General features: G+C 40.8%; 1 protein-coding gene across 1 annotated transcript; it reads left to right on the top strand.

Moving 5' to 3' along the window:
* The first annotated feature begins 8,930 nt into the window (after positions 1–8,930).
* On the top strand, positions 8,931–22,924 carry CHST10 (carbohydrate sulfotransferase 10). The gene is made up of 5 exons (XM_015429705.1): positions 8,931–9,030; positions 14,146–14,243; positions 17,822–18,056; positions 20,840–20,945; positions 22,249–22,924. Exons 1-5 carry the CDS (start codon positions 8,931–8,933, stop codon positions 22,784–22,786), a joined length of 1,077 nt encoding a protein of 358 aa, XP_015285191.1. The 3' UTR covers positions 22,787–22,924.
* Positions 22,925–23,676: the final 752 nt, after the last annotated feature.

Raw genomic sequence — 23,676 nt, 5'->3', positions numbered from 1 at the left:
ATTAATGAGCAGAGTCTTAGTTACAATAGAGGGAAGATTCTTTCAGGTACAATCCTGTGCTGCTCCAGGAGTGTGTGTTTGAAAGATGGCAAAGGTTTCTTTCATAAAAACATTGCCAGGAATTCAGAATAGTGGTTACATAAGAAGAAATCATGTCATGGTCCTGTTTACTAAGTTACTTATGTCATTTTACTCAGTTATGGACAGATGACTGTCATCTTCTGGTTGTCCCCTGCCCTGAGGTTGCCTGTTTGGCATCTACCAGAGCCCCCCCTCCTTTATTCAGTAGTAGCTCCCACCTTGGAAACAGGCTTCTTGAGGAGGGCACTGTCCTTTGAAGTTTTTAAGAGGTGCTGTAAGGTTGTTCTTGTTTTTTTGTTCTTAATGGTATTTGAGCAGCAGACATTTTCTTGGGGAGATAATTTTTTAAATTTAGAATTGTAAGCCACCTTGAGCCAGAAGGAGAGGTAAGGTATACATATAGAGGCTTAGTGTTGCTACTGACATGTATCTCTTTCTCCCCTTCAGCCCAATTTCCTTATAACCTGTACTTGCACCGAATATGCCATTCCTGCCTCACATCTTTTGGGAGCGTGTGCTGGGTGAAGTCATGTGACCTCTGTGCACTGTGCTCATCTAGTTGTTGTGAGGAAGAGCAGGCAAAAGAGACAAAGCATGGAAACAGTTTTCTGTCACCTAGCTTCTTCACATCCCTGTTCCAGGCATAGTGTGGAATTATGCCATGGCGAAACTAAGCATGAACTGGTGCTTGGACCCATGCCAAATGTCTCTCTAGGCACAGGGGCTGGAAAATCTTAGAAATGATGTATTATATATTTATGTCTTGATGGTTTCAGAATCTCACATGAGCCCAGGGGAAGAAGTGTTGCTGGGTCCTGTAATTGGAAAGAGAAGATCGTTCAAAGTGAAATTGATGTATTTTCTAGACTCAACAAAGAAGCAGAACACATTACATGAGATTCTGGTGATATTACTCATGGCAATCCTCTTACCTTCTAGAGCAAATCTATTGACTACAGAATGGTGTAAAATATAAATCGTGTTCAAGGCCAGAAATTGAATGAAAGACCACTAGTCTTCTCTGTTTTGCCTTTCTCGTAGTCACGAGAGTCTAACAGTAGCTTCACAATCTATACAGCCTACACCATTTTTACAGTGTTTTCTGCAACAAACCTATAAAATGTGGGTGACATCTGGAGACTTGAGTGGTACATGTAAGTACCTCTTCTGCACTTTGTTTACTGGTTTTGTGCTAATGCTTTCTACAGTATACATGCAGCCAATGCTCCCTCTAAGCTGTGGAGCCTTGTGAGCAAAAATTCTACTTTGTAAGCTACTGGCATTAAAGTTGTGAGCGAGCGATTTGGCTACTGCATAAATTAGTTTGCTCTGGAGCCATCCTTCCTGAGCTAAGACAAAAATATGTGAGCCGGAGGCTAAAAAACTGTGAGCTAGCTCACACTAATTCAGTTTAGAGGGAACAAGCATACCCTTTTGCTGTTTAAACAATAGAACTATCCTAACTAACTGTCAGGGATGAGAGCAATGAATTGCTTTGAAAGTTGGGTATAATTCTAAAATGACTAAAAATCCACGTTTCTGTGTTTTATTGGAGTGATATTTAGCAATGTTACCGTTAATAGTTTGTTCTGTTAGAATTTAGGTATGGAGGGATACAGCAGGCTGTTTTGTTTTACCTAAGACTGGCTAGAGGATTTCAGAAGTATGAAGAGAATTCAAATTTACATTTTTGTGGTGCTGTCTTAGTCATGACTTTCACAAATATGTGCAAATATGATTGTCAGAGGTGTGCACAAAAAGTATTGTGGCATGTTGAAGTTTAGCTGGTTTGTTGTTGCATGAGCTTTTATAGACTACTGCATTAGATGTTTGAATGTCGTATAGCTGATGTGTGCTTTGGCTTACTGATCTTACTGTTTGTATGGCAAAAACACTTGTGTAGACATTCTGACATTACAAAAATACACACTTTTCCTGACAGGCAGGTTTGCAGCTGTTTGCTACTACAGGTTAGCATGGTTTTTCTTCTTTCCTTTTGTGTAAAGATGGCAAGCCAGTCAGTTCTGAACCAACCTATAGTATGCCAAAAAATTGTAAGGTTGCCTTTAAGAATATTCTGAAGACTAAAAGTATGGTTTTATTGAGAATTTCTCTTGGGCAGCTCTATTGAAATGAGTAGTGTCAGTAGTGTGTGTGCTAGAAAAATTCTTTGGGGAATTGATGCCTTCCTTACTGTGTATTCTTCTGGTTAGATAGACATCTTTTTTATTATACTAGTGTGCTCTTATGCAATGAGGGCTTAGACTATGGTACCTCTGTTGAAAATAATACTTGCATGGTTGTTTCTGTGGTGGTGTTCTCAAAAAGACATTATGTGAATAATGGACTGAGATGTATGAATCATGAAACTGATTTGACTAACATTAAAGTCTGCAGTCAGCTGAACAATGGGAAATCATTCAGAAATAAAGGGACGAAAAGAGAAATTAGAATCAGTGAGTCCAGCAGTTTTGCTCTTGCAAAAAAAAAAAAGCTTTGTGGGATAAGGTGATTGTCATCATGACAATCTCATACCTTGTAGAGGGACTTGGGGTTTGTTATTTTATTTTTGCTTTTAAACTGAAAACACCATGAAGTATTTTTTTAAAAAAGTAGTTAATAGTTTTTTTAAAGTAGTTAATATTTATCTCCTATCTCACCATAACATTTTAAAGTAGTTAATATTTATCTCCTATCTCTCCGCCGCTGCTACCACCACTACCAACGGTGGTAATACCTTTAAGATCGGGAGTGCCCTGGAAAGCTGGAATTATGAGAACTGCTGGAATTATAAGAAAGCTGGAATTATAAGAACTATGTGACAACGAGAACAACGGACGGGCTTGGACTCTTTAACGGACAGCGATACCCAATTGGGGAGCTGCTGGAAATTAGTATTGAAATACCAAGACCATCTTGATAAGCACTTTATTGTCAATTTGTACTGTTTGGTTTATAATGTTATGGTTTTATTGGTTTTATGTATGGGCTTATGCCCCTTGTGAGCCGCCCTGAGCCCGCTTGCGGGGTAGGGCGGGGTAAAAATACCTAAATAAAAAAATAATATAAAAAACATAGCTGAGAGCCAGTTTGATGTAGTGGTTAAGTGCCCGGACTCTGATCTGGGAGAACCACATTAGATTCCTCACTCCTCCACTTGCAGCTGCTGGATGACCTTGGGCAAGCCATAGTCCTGTCAGAGCTGTCCTTGAAAGAGCAGTCCTTGAGAGAGCTCTCTCAGCCCCACCTACCTCATGGGTGTCTGTTTTGGGGAGGGAAAAGGAAAGGAGTTTGTAAGCCACTTTGAGACTTAGAGTGAAGGGTGGGGTTTAAATCCAGTCTCCTCCTCCTCCTCCTCCTCCTCCACTGTTTCTTTTTCTCTGTGTGAGAATGTACATACGTCTGCTGTACATTTAAGAGATACAAAAGCTAACCCAAAACAGAAATATTGTAAGCATTTGTTTTTATATTTTTGTGGGGCTACTAAAAAAAGGTGATATCTAACACATATGGAAAATATTTTCTAGTATTTAAATCATTAGTATAGAAGTTGTATGTATTTGCTTAAAGCAACAGGTAGTTACAGAACAAATACTAGCAGCATATTACAGCATTTTTGAATAATTAAATGCATAGTGTTAATATCAGTCTCAGTCACTGTAACTGACTCTGCCTGCCAAAAACACTGCTATTTACCTTCTCCAACTCATGGAGAAGAATGACCTGACCAGTAACTACCACCAGTTGTTCCATCTGGTTAATATTATTTATTTTCTTGAGGGCAGGACAGTGGAGAAGGAATAGACTAAGGCAGAAAGAAAATCTGGAAAGAACCTTCTTCTAATGCTAATTCCAACTAGTACTCATCTATTGAAAGTGTCAGTTGCAGATTGTAAAAGATACTTTATCTGAAATCATGAACATTGTTGTCTGAAACTAATTAAATGTATCACTTTCTCAATATTTAAGAACATTTTAGTGTACCTTCTGAGATTCTGTAAAGACTATGAGTTACAGCAGTTTTTGTTGTTGTTGTTCAGTCGCACAGTCGAGTCCGACTCTTCGCGACCTCATGGACCAGATCACGCCAGGCCTTCCTGTCTTCCGCCGTCCTCTGAAGTTTGCTCAATTTCATGTTTGTTGCATCTATGACACTGTCTAACCATCTCATCCTTTGCCGTCCCCGTCGTCTTTGACCTTCAATCTTTTCCAGCATCAGGGTCTTCTCCAGTGAGTGCTCCCTTCTCATTTGGTGGCCAAAGTATTTGAGCTTCAGTTTAGTATACACTTATTTTAGAAATTATCTAAATGGAAAATTTTGACTGAAAGAAGTGATTTAAATTGTCTGTTATCTTGGTGATGTTAAACCACTCCCTCTTTTTTTGTGGTTTGGCAATAGTCTCAGGCCCATTTCATATTTTGACCAATTTATTTTAATGCATAAATGTATGTACTGATGGCATGTCTCAGTTCTCTGCCTTATTCAGAGCAGTCACATGGTGTAGCTCTTGCTGGATTTCACCAAGCTGGACTGCTAGATCACATGTCAGAGAAGTTAGGGTAGAATCTGGCTGTTCAGGAACAGGAAGAAGGGAACAGATAGGCAACTGTATCATGTCCATAATGGCTTGTTAGCTAAAGGAACAGTGAATCCTGCATGGCAGTGATCACACAGAAGAAATGTTGTCTGGTGACAGACATACATAGATAATTGCTAGGGACAGATATATTTTCTGTGCTGTGGTATTGATTGAATGAAGTTGTAGCTTTTTAAACATGCTAGTTAAATTGTGGACAGTCTGACGGAGGAAAAAAGAACATCTGTAGCCTCAGTTTCCAGTTGTGTTGTTGATTTACTTTGTGTTTGTCGCTTCATCAAAGCTATTCTGTGAAACCCAGCCCTTGCTGATATACAGGCATCTGCAATGGAAGCAGCATATGACTGAGCAAATATATTCCTTGTTTTGGTTGCATCTAGGATTATAATAATTGCTGTCTTGACAAGAATTTTGTGAAGATTTAATACTGAAGCATTTGTGACCTGTAAAGTTTATGAATATTATTCATCAAGTTCACCTTCAGCAGAGCAGGACCAGAATTTATGGAAACACAAGTGGCAAACCAACAAGGATTTGCGTAGTTCACTTAATTCCCCCCCCCGTCCTCTTTCCTGTTGACAGCCCCATATTCTCTCCCTTTTCCCTGCTTCCTTCTCTCCTTCCGACTCTCCAACCAACCTTTCTTTTATCTGTTCCTCCAGCCGTCAACTTTATTGGGGATCCAGAGCAAATTACATCATTCTCCTTTCCTTCATTTTATCCTCCCAACCAATGTTCCCTCTAAGCTGTGGAGTCCTCTGAGCAAAATTTCAACTTTGTGAGCTACCAGCATTAAAGTTGTGAGCAGGCAGGTGATTTGGCTACTGCATAAATTAGTTTGCCCTGGACTGGAGCCATCCTTCCTGAGCGAGAACAAAAATGTGTGAGCTGGAGGGTGAAAAACTGTGAGCTAGCTCACACTAACTCAGCTCAGAGGGAACACTGCCCCCAACAACCTTATGAGTCTGATTTAGGCTTAGAGAAAGAGCTAGTGGCCCAAGGTCACCCAGCAAACGTCCGTAGCAGAGTGAGGGTTTGAACCAGGGGGTCTCTCCCAGTTCCTAGTCGGACACTCTTATCAACTATATCGCACTAGTTCTCCACTTTCTCTTTCCCCGCCAGCCACTCCCTGGAAAATACCTGGCCCCACTGGTGGACCTCCTGATGGCACCTGGTATTTTTGGCCACTGTGTGACAGAGAGTTGGACTAGATGGGCCTTTGGCCTGATCAAACATTGGCGTCTCTTATGTTCTTATGTTAAGTTGCAAAAGTCATGTGGTAGCAATGTTACCTGAATGGCCCACACGGTGTGTCCCTCGACTATAGGAGCATCCTCCTGACATGTCAAGAGCACACACGTGTGTAGCTGGGATAATTATTATGGGGACTTTCTGCCAGGTGTATACCAGGGTTCTGGATTTGGCAACGTCATATAGAAGTGTAGAGATTCTGGGAAATAAACAGGCATAGGTTTAAAGTTAAGTGTTTATTGAGAAAACAAATGCCATAGGGAACTAGCAAACAGAATGTGCATGCACACACTAAATAACAGATATTTAAACCCCAGCTTCTACGAAATTCTAACCTAAGCAAGTTTTAAAAGAGAGATGGGGCAGGAGGCAGAGAAGGAAAAAGTAAGTGTATAGGCCTGTCTGGCAAACGGAGTTCAGGAAGTTTCAATGGAGGGAAAGAAAAAGGTGGTGGTGAAGGGAGCAGAATGGGAGTCAGGTCATAGTCTTCAAGGTACCCGTGTTGAGTTTTAGGAGCAATGCAGCTTCCCACTTTACACTCCCACACAGTACTGGGGTTCTTTCTACCCAACAAGTGTTTAGAGGGGAAATAGGATGCTTCTCAAACTGGATTGGAGCCAATTTTTGTAAACCTTATTGGTGGATCGGTAGAATAATGGTTAGGCAGGAAAGTATAGTCTCAAGGAGGCAGGCTATTGGGGTGTCCCTTTGATGGGGTTTATAGCTCAACTAGAATAACAAACTGAGCCATATTGTCTCCATTTGTGGGGACTGAACTTTGTGGCAAGACATGGCAAGCGGAATTAAAACATCAGCCTGAGAAATGGATGTGTTTACATGATGTTATTGTTAAATAGCTAGTGTATATTTAGACTGTGCAGAAATCAATAAACTGAGACACAGCTATCACTTTAGAAGAATGGGGGTTGGATAGATAGATGCCTCCGTTCCCAGACAAATTGTCAATTGCTTTCCTTCCTTCCTTTTGAGATTGCCTCCCAGATTAAATTACTGCATGCCTTTCTATATTCCAAAACACAGAAGACCAAATTCAGTAATAAAGAGAATTCATTGCCCTTCTGGGGGGATCCATAGAGGGGTCCTGGACTGGTTACCTCGTGGGGTTCTGATCTGATTCTGGGTTACATCAGGTCACTCAGGTGAGTTGTGCGGTAGCAACTGCTGGGTTCACCCAGGTCATGCAAGTTTTGCAGAAACTGCTGCCTGAGGTCACCCAGCAAACTTCCACACCAGTAAATGCCAGGCAGACCACCTTAGGTCATGGATCAGTCAGTAGGTGGCAGCCTGAAGATGATAATTGGCACATGGAGACATATGGGAGGAGACGGTCCCTTCAGATAAAGGTCATAAGCAGCACTTTGAGATGGATTTAGAAGTTGGGAAACCTCTTGATCTCCCCCTGTTACCCATTAAGGGCGGGGTTTTTTTAAAAAGTGGTGTCGCATCAGTGACACAATGTTACATTCCAAAAATACCTGGGAGTGATGTTATGTTTCCAGTGCTATGCCAACATGATGCTCAAGGATGCTCAGGGATTCAGGCAAAAGTCTGGGGATTTTGTCCAAATCCTTAAGCAATGCATCAGTGTCATACCAGTGACACTATGCCATTGACACAACATCATCTCCCCTTGCCCTGCCCTCTCCCAAAGCAAGCTGGCAACCAATGTAGCTGTTTTAAGATGGGCAAGGTATGTCCCAGAACTAGTCCCTGACAATAAATCAGTGTTCTGAACCAGCTGCAGTTTCTGGGTTGCCTTCAGGGACAGCCCCACATAGAGTGCATTGCAGTAATCCCGCTGTAAGGTTACGAAAAAAATGGGGCAGTCTGGGCAGATTGTCTCAATCTAAGAAAGGAGAGGTGGCAAAGTGGATGCAACTTGATAGAAGGCACTCCTGGACACTGTGCCAAACTGCTTTTCAAACAGCAAGGCTCGTGTGCGGCAGTAGTAATTATACCAGTGCTGTTCTTAAGAGTTTAGGAAAAGAAAGTGATTCTTTTGTGCCTTTTTAAAAGAGGGAGGGGGGCTGAAGATGTGGAATATGTTTGGCTCCTGGCAGTGAAAGTAAAGAACAGGCTATTAGATTCCATGGGTTTCTTGTGGGTAAAGTTTGTGGAAATGATAACGTTGATGGTGTGTTTAAGAAAGTCTGAACCCATCCTCCCCCCCATATACAGCACATGCACATGTTTAAAGCAGGTCTGTTAAATAAGCAGTGTCTATAGTCCATATGCAAAAGCATTACCTTTCAGTAGCAGAACCAGAGGCATAAAAGCATTTATACAATGCAGTGCATGCTTGCTTGCTGGGACATGAGACCCAATGAGTTCTATAATGACTTGCTTCAAAAACAGAGAGCAGAAGGACTGCTGTTTAGCATTGTTGTTACCAGCCTATCATTCTCCAGCGAACTTTGTTTATTCTGCTTTTCCTCCAATGCAGGTAGGGTAGCCTGTGTTGTTGTAGCAACTCTGTGAGGCCGCTGTTCTGGAAAATAGAGGCTAGACAAAGGCCATCCCACAACCTTCATGTCTCGGTGAGGACTTGGCCCAAACTCCCCCCCCCCATCAAAGGCCAGCACTCACAGTGGCTCTCCTGGATGATCTTTGTTGCCTTCAGATCCTTCTTTTCTTTTTTTGAGCTAAACTGGTTAATCTTTGTTCTGTGCACTGTTTAATGGATTTGTCTCATGCATCAAAATTTCACCTCTGGAGGATAAATGTTTTTACTGTGTCTAGAGGGGGGGTTGGGTTCCATTATCCTGGTTAGATAAGGTCAATCTCTTTGAAGATAGTAGCGAAAAGATTAGGTAGTTTAAATTAAATTAATCTTATTTAAGTGTCTGCAGTAAAAAGATACCTTTCGCTAGCTATGCGAGAGATGCCTTATCACAAATAGAAAAATAGTTCACATATATATTTTTGTGGCTTTTTTAAAAACAGGAACCAATACAAGTTATATGGCTCACATCTGACATCATGCACCACCGGTGGCTGCTGTTAGCTGCATGCTTCTGGGTAATATTCATGTTCATGGTTGCAAGCAAGTTCATCACATTGACCTTCAAAGACCCTGATGGTAAGTTCAGCTTATTTATATTGTTGTCACCGAAGCAAGTTATGAAGAACACTTGCAGCATATGTCCAGACAGAGGGCTTGTTGATATGTTCTGCTTCCTGTGCTCAAATGATTAAAGGAATTTAATTGTGTCCTCTCTCGTTTATAAATCGTGTGACAAAGAAGACCTAAATCATATAGCTAGTCAGGCATGTTTTTTTTAAATAAAAGCCCTTAATCATCTAACCATTTAAACATTTAACAGCATACAATGTGATCACTGTGACAGAAATATTACAGATTCCCTTGACTTTGTTTTGCTTTTCCATTACCACCTTTTAATGTATGTTGACATGAGGAAAACATTGTTTTGTCTGCACTGAAGATGGCTATGAAAGCATGATGCCCCTGCCTTGCGACTGCGTTTTGTATAAGGAAGTATTCTTCTAGGTGACTACTTTTTTATTTCAGCAAATAGTCTTGAGCTGAAACCTGTCATTTGGTAAGTTGCTACAGAATGAGTGTTGGAATAATATGTTTCAACTTTCTTCCTGCTTCCTTTTGTTGGCAGTGGCATTTTTTTGTTTGATAAGGGCATGTGATGGAGGTTGATCTTCTGCTTTCATCCTACACCTGGCAAGGAGTGGTAGATTGAAGTGGAATTTGTATGCAACATGCCAAAGAACTGGAATTCTCTAAAATTTTAGTGTAGCATGTGTGTGCTGGTAGTGTTTTTCAAGGGCCATTAGGTATTGTGTTGCATGTATCCTGAATTCCTTTGTCTGTCTTCTTACATTTATTTTTGTCCTGTGCTGTTTGGATACTGCAGTTGAGACTATGGCCTCTCCTAAGCAACCCAGATTGTATTAAACCAATAATGTGCTTTAATTCCCTCCATGACGTTGTGTGACCTCTCTTCTCTCCTTCTGCTGATGAGCTGGTGTCAAGAATCCCATCTTTGGAGAGACTAGACTGAAGTCCTTTGTGATGTGCAGTACAGATAGTGTTCTAGTTTATGTGTGGCTATCTCTCACATTTTAATCAAATGTAAGAAACCATGAAGTTTGTTGTGGCAAGTCAGGATTCTGAGTTTCAGTTTAATTTAGAATGGCTGGTATTGATTGAGTGGAGGGTCTTTTGTTCATAGAATCATAGAATGTTAGAGTTGGAAGGGACCTGCAGGTCATCTAGTCCAACCCCGTGAACTTAGCGGTTAAAATCCTTCTTAGAGGTTAAAATCCTTCCCATAATATATCCATATGTATTATTGGAATTTTATTTACATTTTCTTATGCAAAGTTTATTACAGCTTTTTTGAAACGTTTAACAATTTTGGGCGATGACTATGGTGTATTTTATTCTGTATTTCATTCTGGTGTAATACAATAATGACTTTGACTTTGTCATGGTTCTTTTTTTGCACAATAAATGCTGATAGTTCCCCTCTTTTTCACAAAGTATCCAGCTCTGAGTATCTGAGGTTCAGCTGTTTTGGGTCCCCATTCAGGATAAAGGCGGGGTATAAATGAAATAAATAAATAAAGGAATACTTTTTCTGCAGAAATGGTGTCTTGTCCAATACATTTTAAAAGAATAGTACATTTTAAAGGAATGGTGTGCTGGAACCGGCCTGCTATGAATTGCAGGCCTTATTCTACCCCACCTTCCTAGGTTTTTCTCAACACTCAGAGGGGCTTTTCTTCCTCTCTAGGGTAGCCTGCCACCACCACCTGACTTTGTATTTTCCCACCGGGAGGGTCAGGACTCCCTTTCCAAGTTCTGAGGCCTTGCCTCTGTGTCTCCTGCTGCCCAGCACCTGGTCCCCACAGGGATGGTTTACTGCCTTGTGCACCCTTGGAGGAATAGCCACTTGCCAACATTTCCCCCTTGCTCTCCTTTTAAAATAGCGTGTCCGACACAGTGGAGGTCTATGTGGTACAGAGAATCACTGCCAGCATGAAAAGTTATAAAGGATTTATTAAAAAGAAAATGTTTATAATGATACTTTTAGCACAGCACCAGACTGAGCAAGGGATACAAAAGAAATAGGTAAAAACACAATCCTCTTTTGCTCTCTGTCCCTCTCTCTATCAGAGGTTAAACTGTAGGACAAACTCCTTTAGTTTAGGAAGTTACAGATTTCTACAGAATAACCGTTACCTTAATGCTTGCTCCAACTCTTTAGGTGAGCACATGGTCAATGGCTGCCTTGTCAGTGGAAAGGTTTGTGTCCGCTCATGAACTCAGCATCCCAGGAAAAAAGAGCCCCTCCTTGCTGCAAGAAGTTTTTATCACCTCTTTTTCCCCCACTCTCTGACCAGGTCAGTCCAGGTCAAAGAGGCTTTTCCTGGAGGTCTCCAGGAATCTCCTGCCTGAAGACTCTCTAGCATTTAGCACCTCCAGATCTCGGTTCCCTGCTTGGGGAAGGGGGAGAGCTTGAATCACCTCTTATCTTTCCTGCCAGATCTATTAGCATTTGTATGAAGGTGAGCTGAGGTATGTCTGGGAAGCATTTGAACTGACTTCCCTCCCCTCCTGCTCTCTGCCCAGAGGAAAAAAATACTTTCAAAATGTACAGTGGAGATTTTGCTCAGCTCAGACCAATGTTCCCTCTAAGCTGTGGAGTCTTGTGAGCAGAAATTCTACTTGGTGAGCCACTGGCATTAAAGTTGTGAGCGAGCGATTTGGCTGCTGCATAAATCAGTTTGCTCTGGAGCCCTCCTTCCTGAGCGAAGGCAAAAATGTGTGAGCTGGAGGCTAAAAAACTGTGAGCTAGCTCACACGAACTCAGCTTAGCGGGAACACTGGCTCAGACCTTCCAGGAAAAAATGCATTTCTTCACAAATGGTAACACGGCTCTCTGTTCCCACATCAAGGCTTCAATGTTCCCCCTCATCAGTGTTCAGCTAGATTATCCTCAGGATATAACTGCCTGGAACTTGAGGGAAGGAACATGGGGGGATGCTGGTGTTATGTGCACCATGAATTCACTTCCAGGATGTCAATTCTCCCATTGCCCCTCTGAGTAACAGCAGGATATGAGGGTTGTCAGTGGAAGGTCTCCTGCCTTAACGGCACAGTAGTTAAAACGAACTTTTAAAGAACTGGTGTCACACTTCTAGACTTAAACCCTAAAAATTATTGTGACAAAAGTCTGAGAGAAGTTGCTGGCACTGCGTTGCACTATAGTCTTGATCCTCTTGAGTGTGGATTCAGATGTCATTCTTGGTACTCAGGTGCAGGTACCAGAATACAAAAACATAAGTCTTCTCATATTAAGAAAACTTGCTGTATAGCTTGCGCAAAGCATGTGTTCAAAGTCCATAGATTCTTTTGTATAAATATTATCATTTTTAAAATAATTATGTCATGCACTTGTGCCTCCAAGATTTAAGGTTTTCAAAGTCTGTGGAAGGACTTAGCTGAGGGAAGCTAAAAATGCAGGGTACAATACAGGACAACAAAGTCCAGTGTTTCAAATACTAGAAATTTCTTTCTTCTTTTTTTTACCTCCTTGAATACTGTTGACATGCTTCTGTGTTCCATTTCTAGCCATTGTGGTTGCAGTCTGCAGAGAGTAACTTTTGAAATGAAAGTTGATATTCTCAGTATGTAAAATCCTGTACCAGTTTCTGTACCTCATGCTTATATGATGGAACTGCACATGCAGATAGTGTAAATATTTCTAGATATTGCTATGAATTAATTTTACCTTGTGGCTTTAGGGAAAAGATTTACCCCATATTGCACAGCTGATGATACTAGATTATTATAATTTTAAAATATTTCAGTGTGAAATACGAGAATATTTTTGTCCTCTGAAAAGCTCAGCAGATTTATTTCTTTGGTTGAAGATTGAGAGGGGGCGTCAATGAATCATTGGTGCAGTGAATCGTGTTAATCACGTTTTGTTTCAGCAGATATCAGATAGGAATATCTACATGCTAAAAAGGAGTGCTGAAAAATAGATGATGTTTTCATGTGGTTACCCCTTTGCTGAATTAATTGAAAAATAAGTCTTCAGTCAAATCATCGTTATTCTAATTTTTGTGTTGAATACAATTTAAATACCACTTAATCACTGTAATAATATAGGAAATGTCAGCAGAAGTAAATTTTACTTGTGGTGCTAAATTTAGGAATGACTGATTTTTCCTTCCTACTGAGTTTTCTCTTTCAATATAATTTAATAAAATAATTTAATAACTCTTGGATATACAGATCTTGCTGAATTCCATGCAGAATAACTGGGATAGTAGTAATGCCTGTTGTCTGAAATACTGCATTGTAGTGTGGTACACTTCTTTAACAGGCTCTTATTTTGAAATAGTTGTTTCCACAAACCATACCAGAAATTCTCAGATGTAGGGCTTGCACTTCTAAATATAAAACAAACAGATGAATTTAATATACGGCTCCATCTAATGTGATATATGTAGCTTGCTAAAGAGTGATAATGGCTTGGATCTCCTGGAGCTTTTCTGGGGGCACAAAGCATGACTTTCTTTCCTCTCTGTTTTTCTCTGAACAGTGAGCAGTCCTGTCTGCCCACACTCTCACCATGGTAAAATTGACTATACCAGAAGGTGTCTGCCTACTAGTCAGTTTCAATGATAAATTGATCTATATGGAGATATGGGAAGAAGCTGAAAAGAAAATTGATTGAATATGCATTCTCCCCCAGCTTAGGCCGGAATGGGTGGGATAGAAATCAATAAAGAAAGAAATAAAATAGAAGCTAGGCTTTCCTCCATTATACTTGTATAATAAAACCCCCCAGTAATACCATAATACCACAGAAGTATATTTGGTGTAGTGGTTAAGAGTGGCAGACTTTAACCTGGATAACCGGGTTTGATTCCCCACTCCTCCACATGCAGCCAGCTGGGTGACCTTGGGTCAGTCACTGTTCTCTCAGAGCTCTCTCAGCTCCACCTGCCTCACAGGTTGCCCATTGTGGGGAGAGGAAAGGAAGGAGATTGTAAGGTGCTCTGAGTGAAGGGCAGGGTATAAGTCCAACTCTTCTTCTTCTGGTTGAAATGGTTGTCTGTACAATGAGAATATAAATGTTACTTGTTTTTTTTTTTAAATTGCTGCCTTTCCTTCAAAGATCCCTTTTCCTCCTTTCTTACTCAGCATATGGTGCTAAGCATGAGCCATTAATAGCGACAGCTGTCACTGAAGTAGAGAAAATTCATATGATAAAAGAGAAGAGCTCGCCTGGAGAGTTTCAGGTATGTGTTGCTGGGTGCAGAGCAGAAGTTCAAAAAACGATAACTCGAGGCGTGACAGCACTGGTACTCATTTGATTTCCACAGGATTTACAAGTTGTTCTGTGCGGACGGAATAGTCCAAGAAGCCGGCTATCCCTGGGGTGTTTTTTTTGTATTCATTGGGAATGAACCTGATTATGGTCTAATTTTATAGTGGAACACTGCTTTGGATTTATGATTTTTGCATCAAGAATAGGTTTTTTTTAAAAAAAAAAAAAACTTGGAATGACTGACTATGCAACTTCACCCCTAAACTGAATATGAGTAAGAGAGAAAGAATTCCTAAGGATGTAAGAACTGCCTTGCTAGATCTTCCCAAAAGTCCATCTAATTCCATGAACTTCACCCCCTTGGGTTGAGACCTTTAGGTTGGTCAGATTCCTACTTCCTAGGTTACAATTCCTTATATTGCCACCATTCCTTTTGCTCTTCTTTGGGATGATGTGCTGCTAGTAAACATACGTAGAGAGCAAGAATGCCACACCTCCTTGCCCCTCTTTGCATGTGTGCTGAGCAGCAGGACAGCAAAGTGAGGTCATTCACTGGTGGCAGGCTTTCCTTTTGGGGACAGGCAGGTTTAGAGACTCCAGCCTCTCCTCTCCTCTGCTACATGACCGTGATGTCATGTGCCTTCCTATTCTGTGCTTGCCGCTCAGTAGGTCCCATTCCATGTATTGCCACTGCACAGATTTATCTAATCACCTTTTGATACTGGCAAGACTTCTCCCAAAGCTTAGTTATGTTTCTACTGTGGCATGAATTTTTGTTTTGGGTCACTCAGGTTTAGATATCTAAATAAATATCAGGAATTCTGAATTGCTAGCAGGCTGTAGTGCTGGAAGAGCTGTATCTAACAGCTCAGTTCTAACACATGTTTCTTGTAGGCACATTTATTTTAATTGCAGCGTCTTCAAGTAACTGTGGTTACAGTGCAATCCTGTGCAGAGTTATTTCAGTCAAAAGCCTGATGAAATAAATGTGCTTGGATCGGAGTAACCCTGCACAGTATTGCACTGTTAGAATGACAACCCATGTGAGAGAATTGTTGAAAACCTAACCTGTCTCCAGCTCCACAGATGGCACCACTTTGCTTACGGTATTGCAGATTTTCACCCATACCCAAAATAATAAGGTGTAAGAAGCTTAATGGGAAAATAAAGCAGTTAAGCACCACTGAATTAAGTCATCACTTGCTTTAGAGGATTGGGCATCTTGAGTTCAAATCATGCAAGCCAATTGTGCAACCCCACATTCCCCTGGCTATGTAGCACAGTACAGGTAGGCTATAAGATGTTTTTTTCCTGGCAGCTTATCTGCTGAACTTTTGAACCCAAGCAATTTTACCTTGCAAGGACTAATCACTGAAACTATTCCAGTATTTTTCTTTGTGTTCCAGTACCCCACATTATCAGGGTATGTCCTACATAGTCTTATTTTTTTCTTAGAACTTTTAAAGCTGGTTCTTCATTGTACAGTTGTACTAATCAGAAATATCGTACACAAGCTAAAGGATAAGAAGTTGCATTGATGGGATATTTTGTATACAGCTCTGACAGTATAAAACCTGAAATGCTTCACTGAAGAAGCTAGTGAGTTTCAAGGGTTTTTAGAATATCTAGGAAAGGAAGACTCTCAAAATAACTTTTATTCAACTATCAAATGCATTTGCGTATTAGAGCTTCAGAGTCTTCCATGATAAATCATTGGACCTCTCCAGATGCTTTGCTGGCAAACACTAACCAGAAAAGGGGGAAGGTAACTGCAAGTACAGATGGCAACCCAAATACTGCTTCATGGGCAATTTTATTTGTCTAAATCACAAACTAAAGCGAACTGGGCTATGGTTTGCTGCAAAGCCCTTCTGCTTGCTATCTTAACAAGTTGAAGCCAAAAAAGAGAAAAAACGTACCAATTCCAAAATCTTGTAGCTTCAGTTTCAAGTCCTGACACTTGTAGACTACTGCTGTCTCAAGAACAGAGATGCATCACATGTGCATAAAGGAAGAAAGTTTGGGTTGTTGCTTCATATTTAATGGAAGTCATTTGGGGCATTACAATTTTTGTTGTACTTCAGTTTTTATTTTTGGTTATACCCAAAATGCTAAAGCAAACTCAGTTAATGCAAACAACTCATTTCCCATCTGTGTTCAAATTTTCATGCTCATTTTTCTAAGAAGCTCTCATGATCTGTGTCGGGCTGGGAGACAAGGCCTAGAGACCTAGGTCCCAGGAGAGGCCTGTGTGGGAGTGGAAAGCCAACACAGCCTACAATTCCCATAATGCTTAGCAGCGGTTGTAGCCAATTGGTGTACAGGAATTGTGTGAGGGGACTGGAACTTAAGCTTTGTGAACTGTGAAACTGGGTTCTTTCCTCTTCTGTGGTCTTGCCTCACACAGAGTAAAACTGAGGGGACTGGTCTGAGAAAAAGATCCCTCACTTGGGACAGAATGAGTACAGGCAGGAGGCCTGCTATAAGAGGGCTGTGAGCCTTGAAATAGTAACTAGTTAAGTGAAATAGGTAGTCACATTAGATTTGATTATTTTGCCTTTAAACACTGTTATATATTTTAAAGCACCTTGTCTGGTTTTCCTTGCCCCAGTACTGTATTAATAAACCATTTGCTTAATGTTCTCTGCCTGTCATCACGCCTATAGTTTCTCGGCTTAAAAGGGGGCATTTTGGTTGGGCTTGGGAGGGTAATCTGGGCCTTCCCAAGGGACCCAAAGTCCAGAGTGGTGGCACCTGAAGGTGGCAACCCACTGGGGTCATGACAGAAGCAATTAACAAAAGAGTGCTACAAAATGAACAAGTTTTAAAATCCATTAAATAAATTGATACCCTGAATATGATGCTGTGGGCTTTCTGTCCTACATTACTAGTTTTTATTCAGCCTGGTAAATGAAACCTGATAAATTTATCTCTCTTTATTTATACAGGTAAGTGCTGCCTTCTTTTGATGCAACAGTTTAATAGCTGATTTGAGAGATTTTTTATCATTTTAAATTGAAAATATTTTTCCAGTAGTTTTAATATTGTTGTACTTTTTTTGAAAAAAACCAAACTTTATAAATAAAAAATATTACAGCAGGTTTTCATTTTAAATATCAAACTCTACTTCCATTGAATGATGCAAATAAAGAACATTTGCTTTGGTCAGCCAACTACTAAATTGTAATCCAGGGATTCTTTTCCAGTTTATTGTAAATTGTGAAATATATCTCAGTTTGGAGTGATAAGTATTGCAAGCAGTATCTAAAACTTATATTTATATCAGTACTGTTTTAAAAGAAAACCCTGTTTTGCACCATGTTGAAAAAACATTGAAGCAAGCAGTTGTTTGGAAATATCTAACAAGATTAAATTTATACCAGAAATACAACAGCAATAGGTAACATTTTGTTTTCACATAATTAGTGGAAAATCTGTGTGTGCGTGCATGTGTGAGAGAAAGAGAATAATATCTCTTAAAAATGTGAAAAGAACCAAATGTCTTCCTTTGACTCTTCCATTTTCTTTCCCCCCATTTTTTATTTTAAGACAATAGGAAGAGGTTTTTCTGAAGACCATCGACATCGACCTCTGGTCCATGTGGAAAGGCTTGAACTACTCAGGAATATGTGCCAAGATACATCACTGAGAAACCTCACCCACAGTACAGTTTCGAAGTTTGTTTTGGACCGAATATTCGTATGTGACAAGCACAAGATCCTCTTCTGTCAAACTCCCAAAGTTGGCAATACTCAGTGGAAGAAAGTCTTGATTGTTTTAAATGGTACCAGTTGATTTTTAAAGTTCTGAAGTATGTTTGCTCGCATACAGTAGGGTTTAAAACACTGCTGTCTACAATGTGGGGGGGGAATCAATTGCTTTGTAGACTGTTTTGTTTTATTTTATTTCCAGCACTTCCTTATTCATTTTTTATATTCTGTGTTTTCTTCAAGAACTCTACAGGCTTTCAGTACTAATTGTTCTGCTTAGATGGTCTGGGCCAGTAAATAACAACTTGGCACATAACGGTAGATTTGCTACTATGGTTATGAAAGCAAATTTTGAGCTGAGTTTTAAACAAACTGTCTGCACTCGAGCCAGTACAACTAAAGCTAAATGGTCAATTTATGCCAACATAGATGATCCCACCAGTTTGATCAGGCAACAAAGTGCTGTAGCAAACATATCTTTAGCATTCCAGTTTTACTTCCTTTCAAACGAAAGTCAAAAGAGAACAAAAATAGATTTTAAACAGTGGGAGAGGATTCAGTGGTTGGCTGATTAAATAAGCAGGTTAACTTTTAAGCAACATAACATCATGGGCAAGTTTTTCTGTTCAGGATGTGGCAAGTGTGGGATTTAAACCAGGAACCTCAAGACCTGGGGTTTACAGCAGGCTTAGTCTTGTGAGTTGCCTGAAATCCCTGTGCTTAGGCCTGAGGCATAGAAGAGAACAGGGGGACATATGATCTTGGTTGGCAAGAGAAATGAAGCTTCTGGATTGGCCAGATGTAAATAATAGAAGATGGGCCTCCTTTGTTTTCCAGAACAGTACCCTTTGTTTACTGTGCTTCAGACTCTGGCTTTTCTAGCTCAAGCCCCCAGTTTCAGTGACTGAACTCTGGGGTGGTTAACGTGCCCTGCTGTTACAGATTCTCAGGGCTATTTTTGGGCAGGAACGCACAGGAACGAAGTTCCGGCTGGCTCCCAAGTTGACCACGCCCAGCAGGAACTCATTAGCATAATAGGCCACACCCAGTAGCAGAAACGTATTAGGATTGGCTACATGCAGTGCTGTCCCCGATATTGTTTAACATCTACATGCGCCCCCTCGCCCAGATTGCCCAGAGGTGTGGGCTTGGGTGTCATCAATATGCTGATGACACCCAGCTCTATCTGATGTTGGACGGCCAGTCAGACTCTAGTCCTGATGACCTCTTGCGGGCATTGCAAGCTGTGGCTGGATGGCTCAGACTGAGTCGGTTAAAACTAAACCCGGCAAAGACGGAGGTCCTGGGCCTGGGTCGGATCGGCCGGGAGTTGGGACACCCTCTCCCGACCTTTGGCGGGACACCATTGGTGCCTGCGCGGGAGGTTAGGAGTTTGGGTGTGCTCTTGGACTCCTCTTTAACGATGGAGGCCCAGGTAGCAGCCACTGCCAAATCAGCCTTTTACCAGCCTTTACCAGCCTTTTACCAGCAGTTGGCCCCTTATCTCGGCCGTGAAGACCTGGCCACTGTGATCCATGCGACGGTCACCTCGAGGCTAGACTACTGTAACGCTCTCTACTTGGGGCTGCCTTTGTCGCAAATCCGGAAGCTGCAGCTAGTGCAGAATGCTGCAGCGAGGTTGCTGATGGGTCTCTCCAGGCGAGACCACATCCGACCGGTGCTGCATGCGCTGCACTGGCTGCCTATAGCATACCGGATTCGTTTCAAAGTGCTGGTGCTTACCTTTAAAGCCCTGAATGGCCAGGGTCCGGCCTACCTAAGGGACCGCCTCTCCCCGTATATTCCCCCAAGAGCACTGAGATCGGGGAACTTCCATCGCCTGGAGGTTCCAGGCCCCCGGAAAGCGAAGCTGACCCAAACCAGGACCAGGGCGTTTTCGGTGGCGGCTCCCACCTGGTGGAATGAGCTCCCGGAAGAAACTCGGGCCCTGCGGGACCTAGTGCAGTTCCGCAGGGCCTGCAAGACGGAGCTCTTCCGCCAGGCCTTTGAGGGGGAGCCGCCGCCGCCACTGTTCCATCAATGATATTCCAACCACCACCCCATGTAGGGGTGGATGTCGCTCAACAGGACTGGGGGAACATTCTCCCTGGTGCTCCTACTGTGAAGAACTTGGCCTGCCAGTGTGGGACGTCGTCCATCTTGGATTTTATGTAAATTATTTCAGCACCATATTTTATATTGGATATACTGTTTTAAATTGTTGTTGTTTGTATTTCTATTTTAATCTTGTAAGCCGCCCCGAGCTGAATATTGGATGGGGCGGGATATAAATCTCAATAATAAATAAATAAATAATAAATAAATTAAGGGTGTGGCCTAACATGCAAAGGAGTTCCAGCTACAAAAAAAGCCCTAGGTTTTGACAACAAACAAGGTAAACAGAATAAGAAGCAAAAGGTGGGTGTGGCTGGATGTCGACACTTCTGGTAACATGGGGGTGCAACCTAATATGCTAATGAGCTATGCTCTCATGGGTGTGGCTGGATATGCTAATGAGTTTCTGTTGTTGGGTGTGGCCTATTATGCTAATGAGTTCCTGCTGGGCTTTTTCTACAAAAAAAGCCCTACAGATTCTGATATGAGAGCTAGTTCCATATAGTGGAAAACTGATAGAAAAGAGGCCACATATGAATTCAAAGTTTCTGTTTTGTCTTAAAATGGGGGTGGGGTTTTTGTTAGAATCATAAGGAACTCAGTTTTTTTTTTCAATTAAAAATATTCCCAGTCCACATAATGTTAGAGATAAGCAATAGTGCTATTGCCAACAATATAGAACAGAGAATTGGGAAAGACAAGACAAAGGGATCTAAAAATAATTCCTGCCTTATTTCCGTAGGAGCTTTTTCTTCCATAGAAGAGATCCCAGAGAGCATTGTGCATGACCATGAGAAGAATGGTCTGCCACGCTTATCTTCCTTCAGTGACTCTGAAATTCAGAAAAGGTAAGCAGTCGCTTGACGTTATTGTACGTTGGTGTTTGAACTAGAGAGATGTCTTGTTTTGAAAAACGGACTCAACCAAATGAACTTGTACTCACTGCTGTCAAATTAGATAGCCAGTAAATCTTGCAAATGGACTTAATATAAATTTACTTCATGAGTATTATATTTTAAGTAAAATATTTCTAATTAAAAAGTATTTAAAATTAAAATGAGATGTTACAGAATGTCAATGTATTTGCGAAGCCAGAGGTGCAGGAGAAAATGAACATCCATGAAATAAATTGTGTGTTGAAATTACCCTCTAAAACTGACCTAATAATAAAGATGTTAGAACTTGCTCAAATGGATGATTTGAGTTTAAAACTACAGGGGAAAAACAATAGATGGAAAAGGGTTTACAATTGGATAAATAAGTTGGAGAACTGAAAGACTCTAAAAATGTATGTAATCTGTGAAGATGTAATGTTGACTGAAAAAGCAAAACTTAAAAAAAAAAGAAATTGTGTGTGTGTGTGTGTGTTGTAATTATAATTTTGTTTACTTCAGGGAAGTGATTTAATGGCTACATTGGGGAAAGAAAAATGGGAATGGTAGGAGGTCTCTCAGGAAGTAATGAAAGTTAAGCCAGAGAACATAACGGTTACATTCAAGTTTTTCACTTTAATTATAATGGTTAATTTTAGCAAAAAAGCAAGTTTTTTTTTAAAAAAACCTTAAAATTCCAAAGTAATTATTTGTGAAGCCATGTTTGTGGGCACTTCCAACAGCACCTATTGGGGAAAGTCACAAAGAATATTCCTGCCCCACTACTGGGTACTAGCTGGGGGAAGGGGACATTCCATCCTCACTGGTGGACATCACAAGGTGGCAGGGATGTTCCACAGCTACAACTGCAGGTACTGTGTGATTAGCTGATCTATGTGCAGATGCAGTTGTGTCACATATCGTTGTAAAAGTTAAACAATTTGATTTGCTTTTCTTCCAAAAGTTGCGGCGGGGGGGGGGGGGGGGTTGCTGCTTTTGGGGCTGTTGCACATATATCATGTGACTTCAACATGTAATGAATTGCAGGTGAATCCATAAACAGGTTCCAGTGAAAAACAGGGTGATGCGAGCGTATATGAATGATTCTGTCTGTGTTGTTTGGTTGGATAGCTGATTGACTCATGCAAGCCACTGTTTGATCCTGTAGTGATTAACAAAATATGCACATGCTAAATAGCCTCTATCTTTTGAGAATTTCCAGTAGATAACTATTTTTTTTAAACTGCCGTATAAAATCTGTTTTCCCTTTCCCCTTTAGGTTGAAATTGTACTTCAAGTTCTTTATTGTAAGAGATCCATTTGAAAGGCTAATTTCTGCATTTAAGGACAAGTTTGTCCACAATCCTCGATTTGAACCTTGGTATAGACACGAAATTGCACCTGGTATAATTAGAAAATATAGAAAGAATCGAACCGAGACCCGAGGGCTGCAATTTGAGGACTTTGTGCGCTACTTGGGTGACCCAAATCATCGATGGCTGGACCTACAGTTTGGAGACCACATAATTCACTGGGTAACCTATGTGGAACTTTGTGCCCCTTGTGAAATTACATACAGTGTTGTTGGGCATCATGAAACACTGGAAGAAGATGCGCCATACATCCTGAAGGAGGCAGGAATAGACCATCTGGTGTCATATCCCACAATTCCACCAGGCATAACAGTGTACAACAAAACCAAGGTGGAGCGCTATTTCTCAGGAGTTAGCAAGAGAGACATACGACGCCTTTATGCTCGCTTTGAAGGAGACTTCAAGCTTTTTGGCTATCAAAAGCCAGATTTCCTACTAAACTGACACCTGAAAGCTGTGAATATAATGAACTGCTATATTAAACAAAAACTGTACGAACAATCTTCTGCATACCTGAGACACTGCATACCTGAAACCCTTAGGTTTCAGAAAGTATTCCATATTTCTGTTGAACGCTTAGGGTCAACTTGAATTATGAATTGTTAGCTACTGAAAATAGTTTTAATATATGATGCTGCAATATGTTATGATAAAAATATATTAAAAGAGATTTCCTTTTTTCTTACCAAATAGAGGATGGACCAATAACTTATATTAAAAATTTGGAAATGAATGCATTATAAAGAACATTTAGGAAGGGTAGTAGTTTTACTCTAAAGTAAGTGGACTAAAGATGGAATTATGAAACTTGGAGGTCAACCATGGACCAAAAAAAAAAAAAGGAAAGTATTTTATACCAGAAGAAAACTTTCATATTCTACTCTGGGCTTTTGAAGGTCTTTTTTCCCTTGGTTCTTGCCATAGCCTTGTACTGGCTAGTCATTGCTGTTTGTTCAGGCCATACAGTTGTGCATTCCAGCCAATAATTTCTGAGCACATCCAAGATCAAATGGAACATCTGCAAGAGGAACATAGGCCTCACTTAAAATCCCTGAGAAAATGTTAAAATGCAAGATTTTTGAAAGCTGCAAGATTGACTTCAGCATCCAACATCTGCTGTGCATTTTGCCAACGAGTGATAAACCTGTGTATTTTACCAAAAGTTGTTTTTCTAATGGTGCTGGCTATCCTAATAATCAGTTAAGCCATGAAAATGTCTGAATTTAAGAGATGCCATAGTACGTTCAATCAATCTTCCACTCACATCCAGTTTTCTGTCTTTTGGGACTGGTTCTCAATTTGAGAAATTACCATACAATGGAACAGTGGGCCTC

This window comes from Gekko japonicus, unplaced genomic scaffold (genome assembly GCF_001447785.1).
Source record: "Gekko japonicus isolate JY-2015 unplaced genomic scaffold, Gekko_japonicus_V1.1 scaffold782, whole genome shotgun sequence".
In the NCBI taxonomy this organism is placed as follows: domain Eukaryota; kingdom Metazoa; phylum Chordata; class Lepidosauria; order Squamata; family Gekkonidae; genus Gekko; species Gekko japonicus.
This window is presented reverse-complemented; position numbering and strand designations above follow the sequence as displayed.

Bases quoted from the DNA above. Each gene is read 5' to 3' on its own strand.
- CHST10 (XM_015429705.1), top strand. From the start codon at position 8,931: ATGCACCACCGGTGGCTGCTGTTAGCTGCATGCTTCTGGGTAATATTC. The intron at 14,244-17,821 runs GTATGTGTTGCT...TTTTATTTTAAG, and splicing joins GCTCGCCTGGAGAGTTTCAG to ACAATAGGAAGAGGTTTTTC. The intron at 18,057-20,839 runs GTACCAGTTGAT...TTATTTCCGTAG, and splicing joins AGTCTTGATTGTTTTAAATG to GAGCTTTTTCTTCCATAGAA.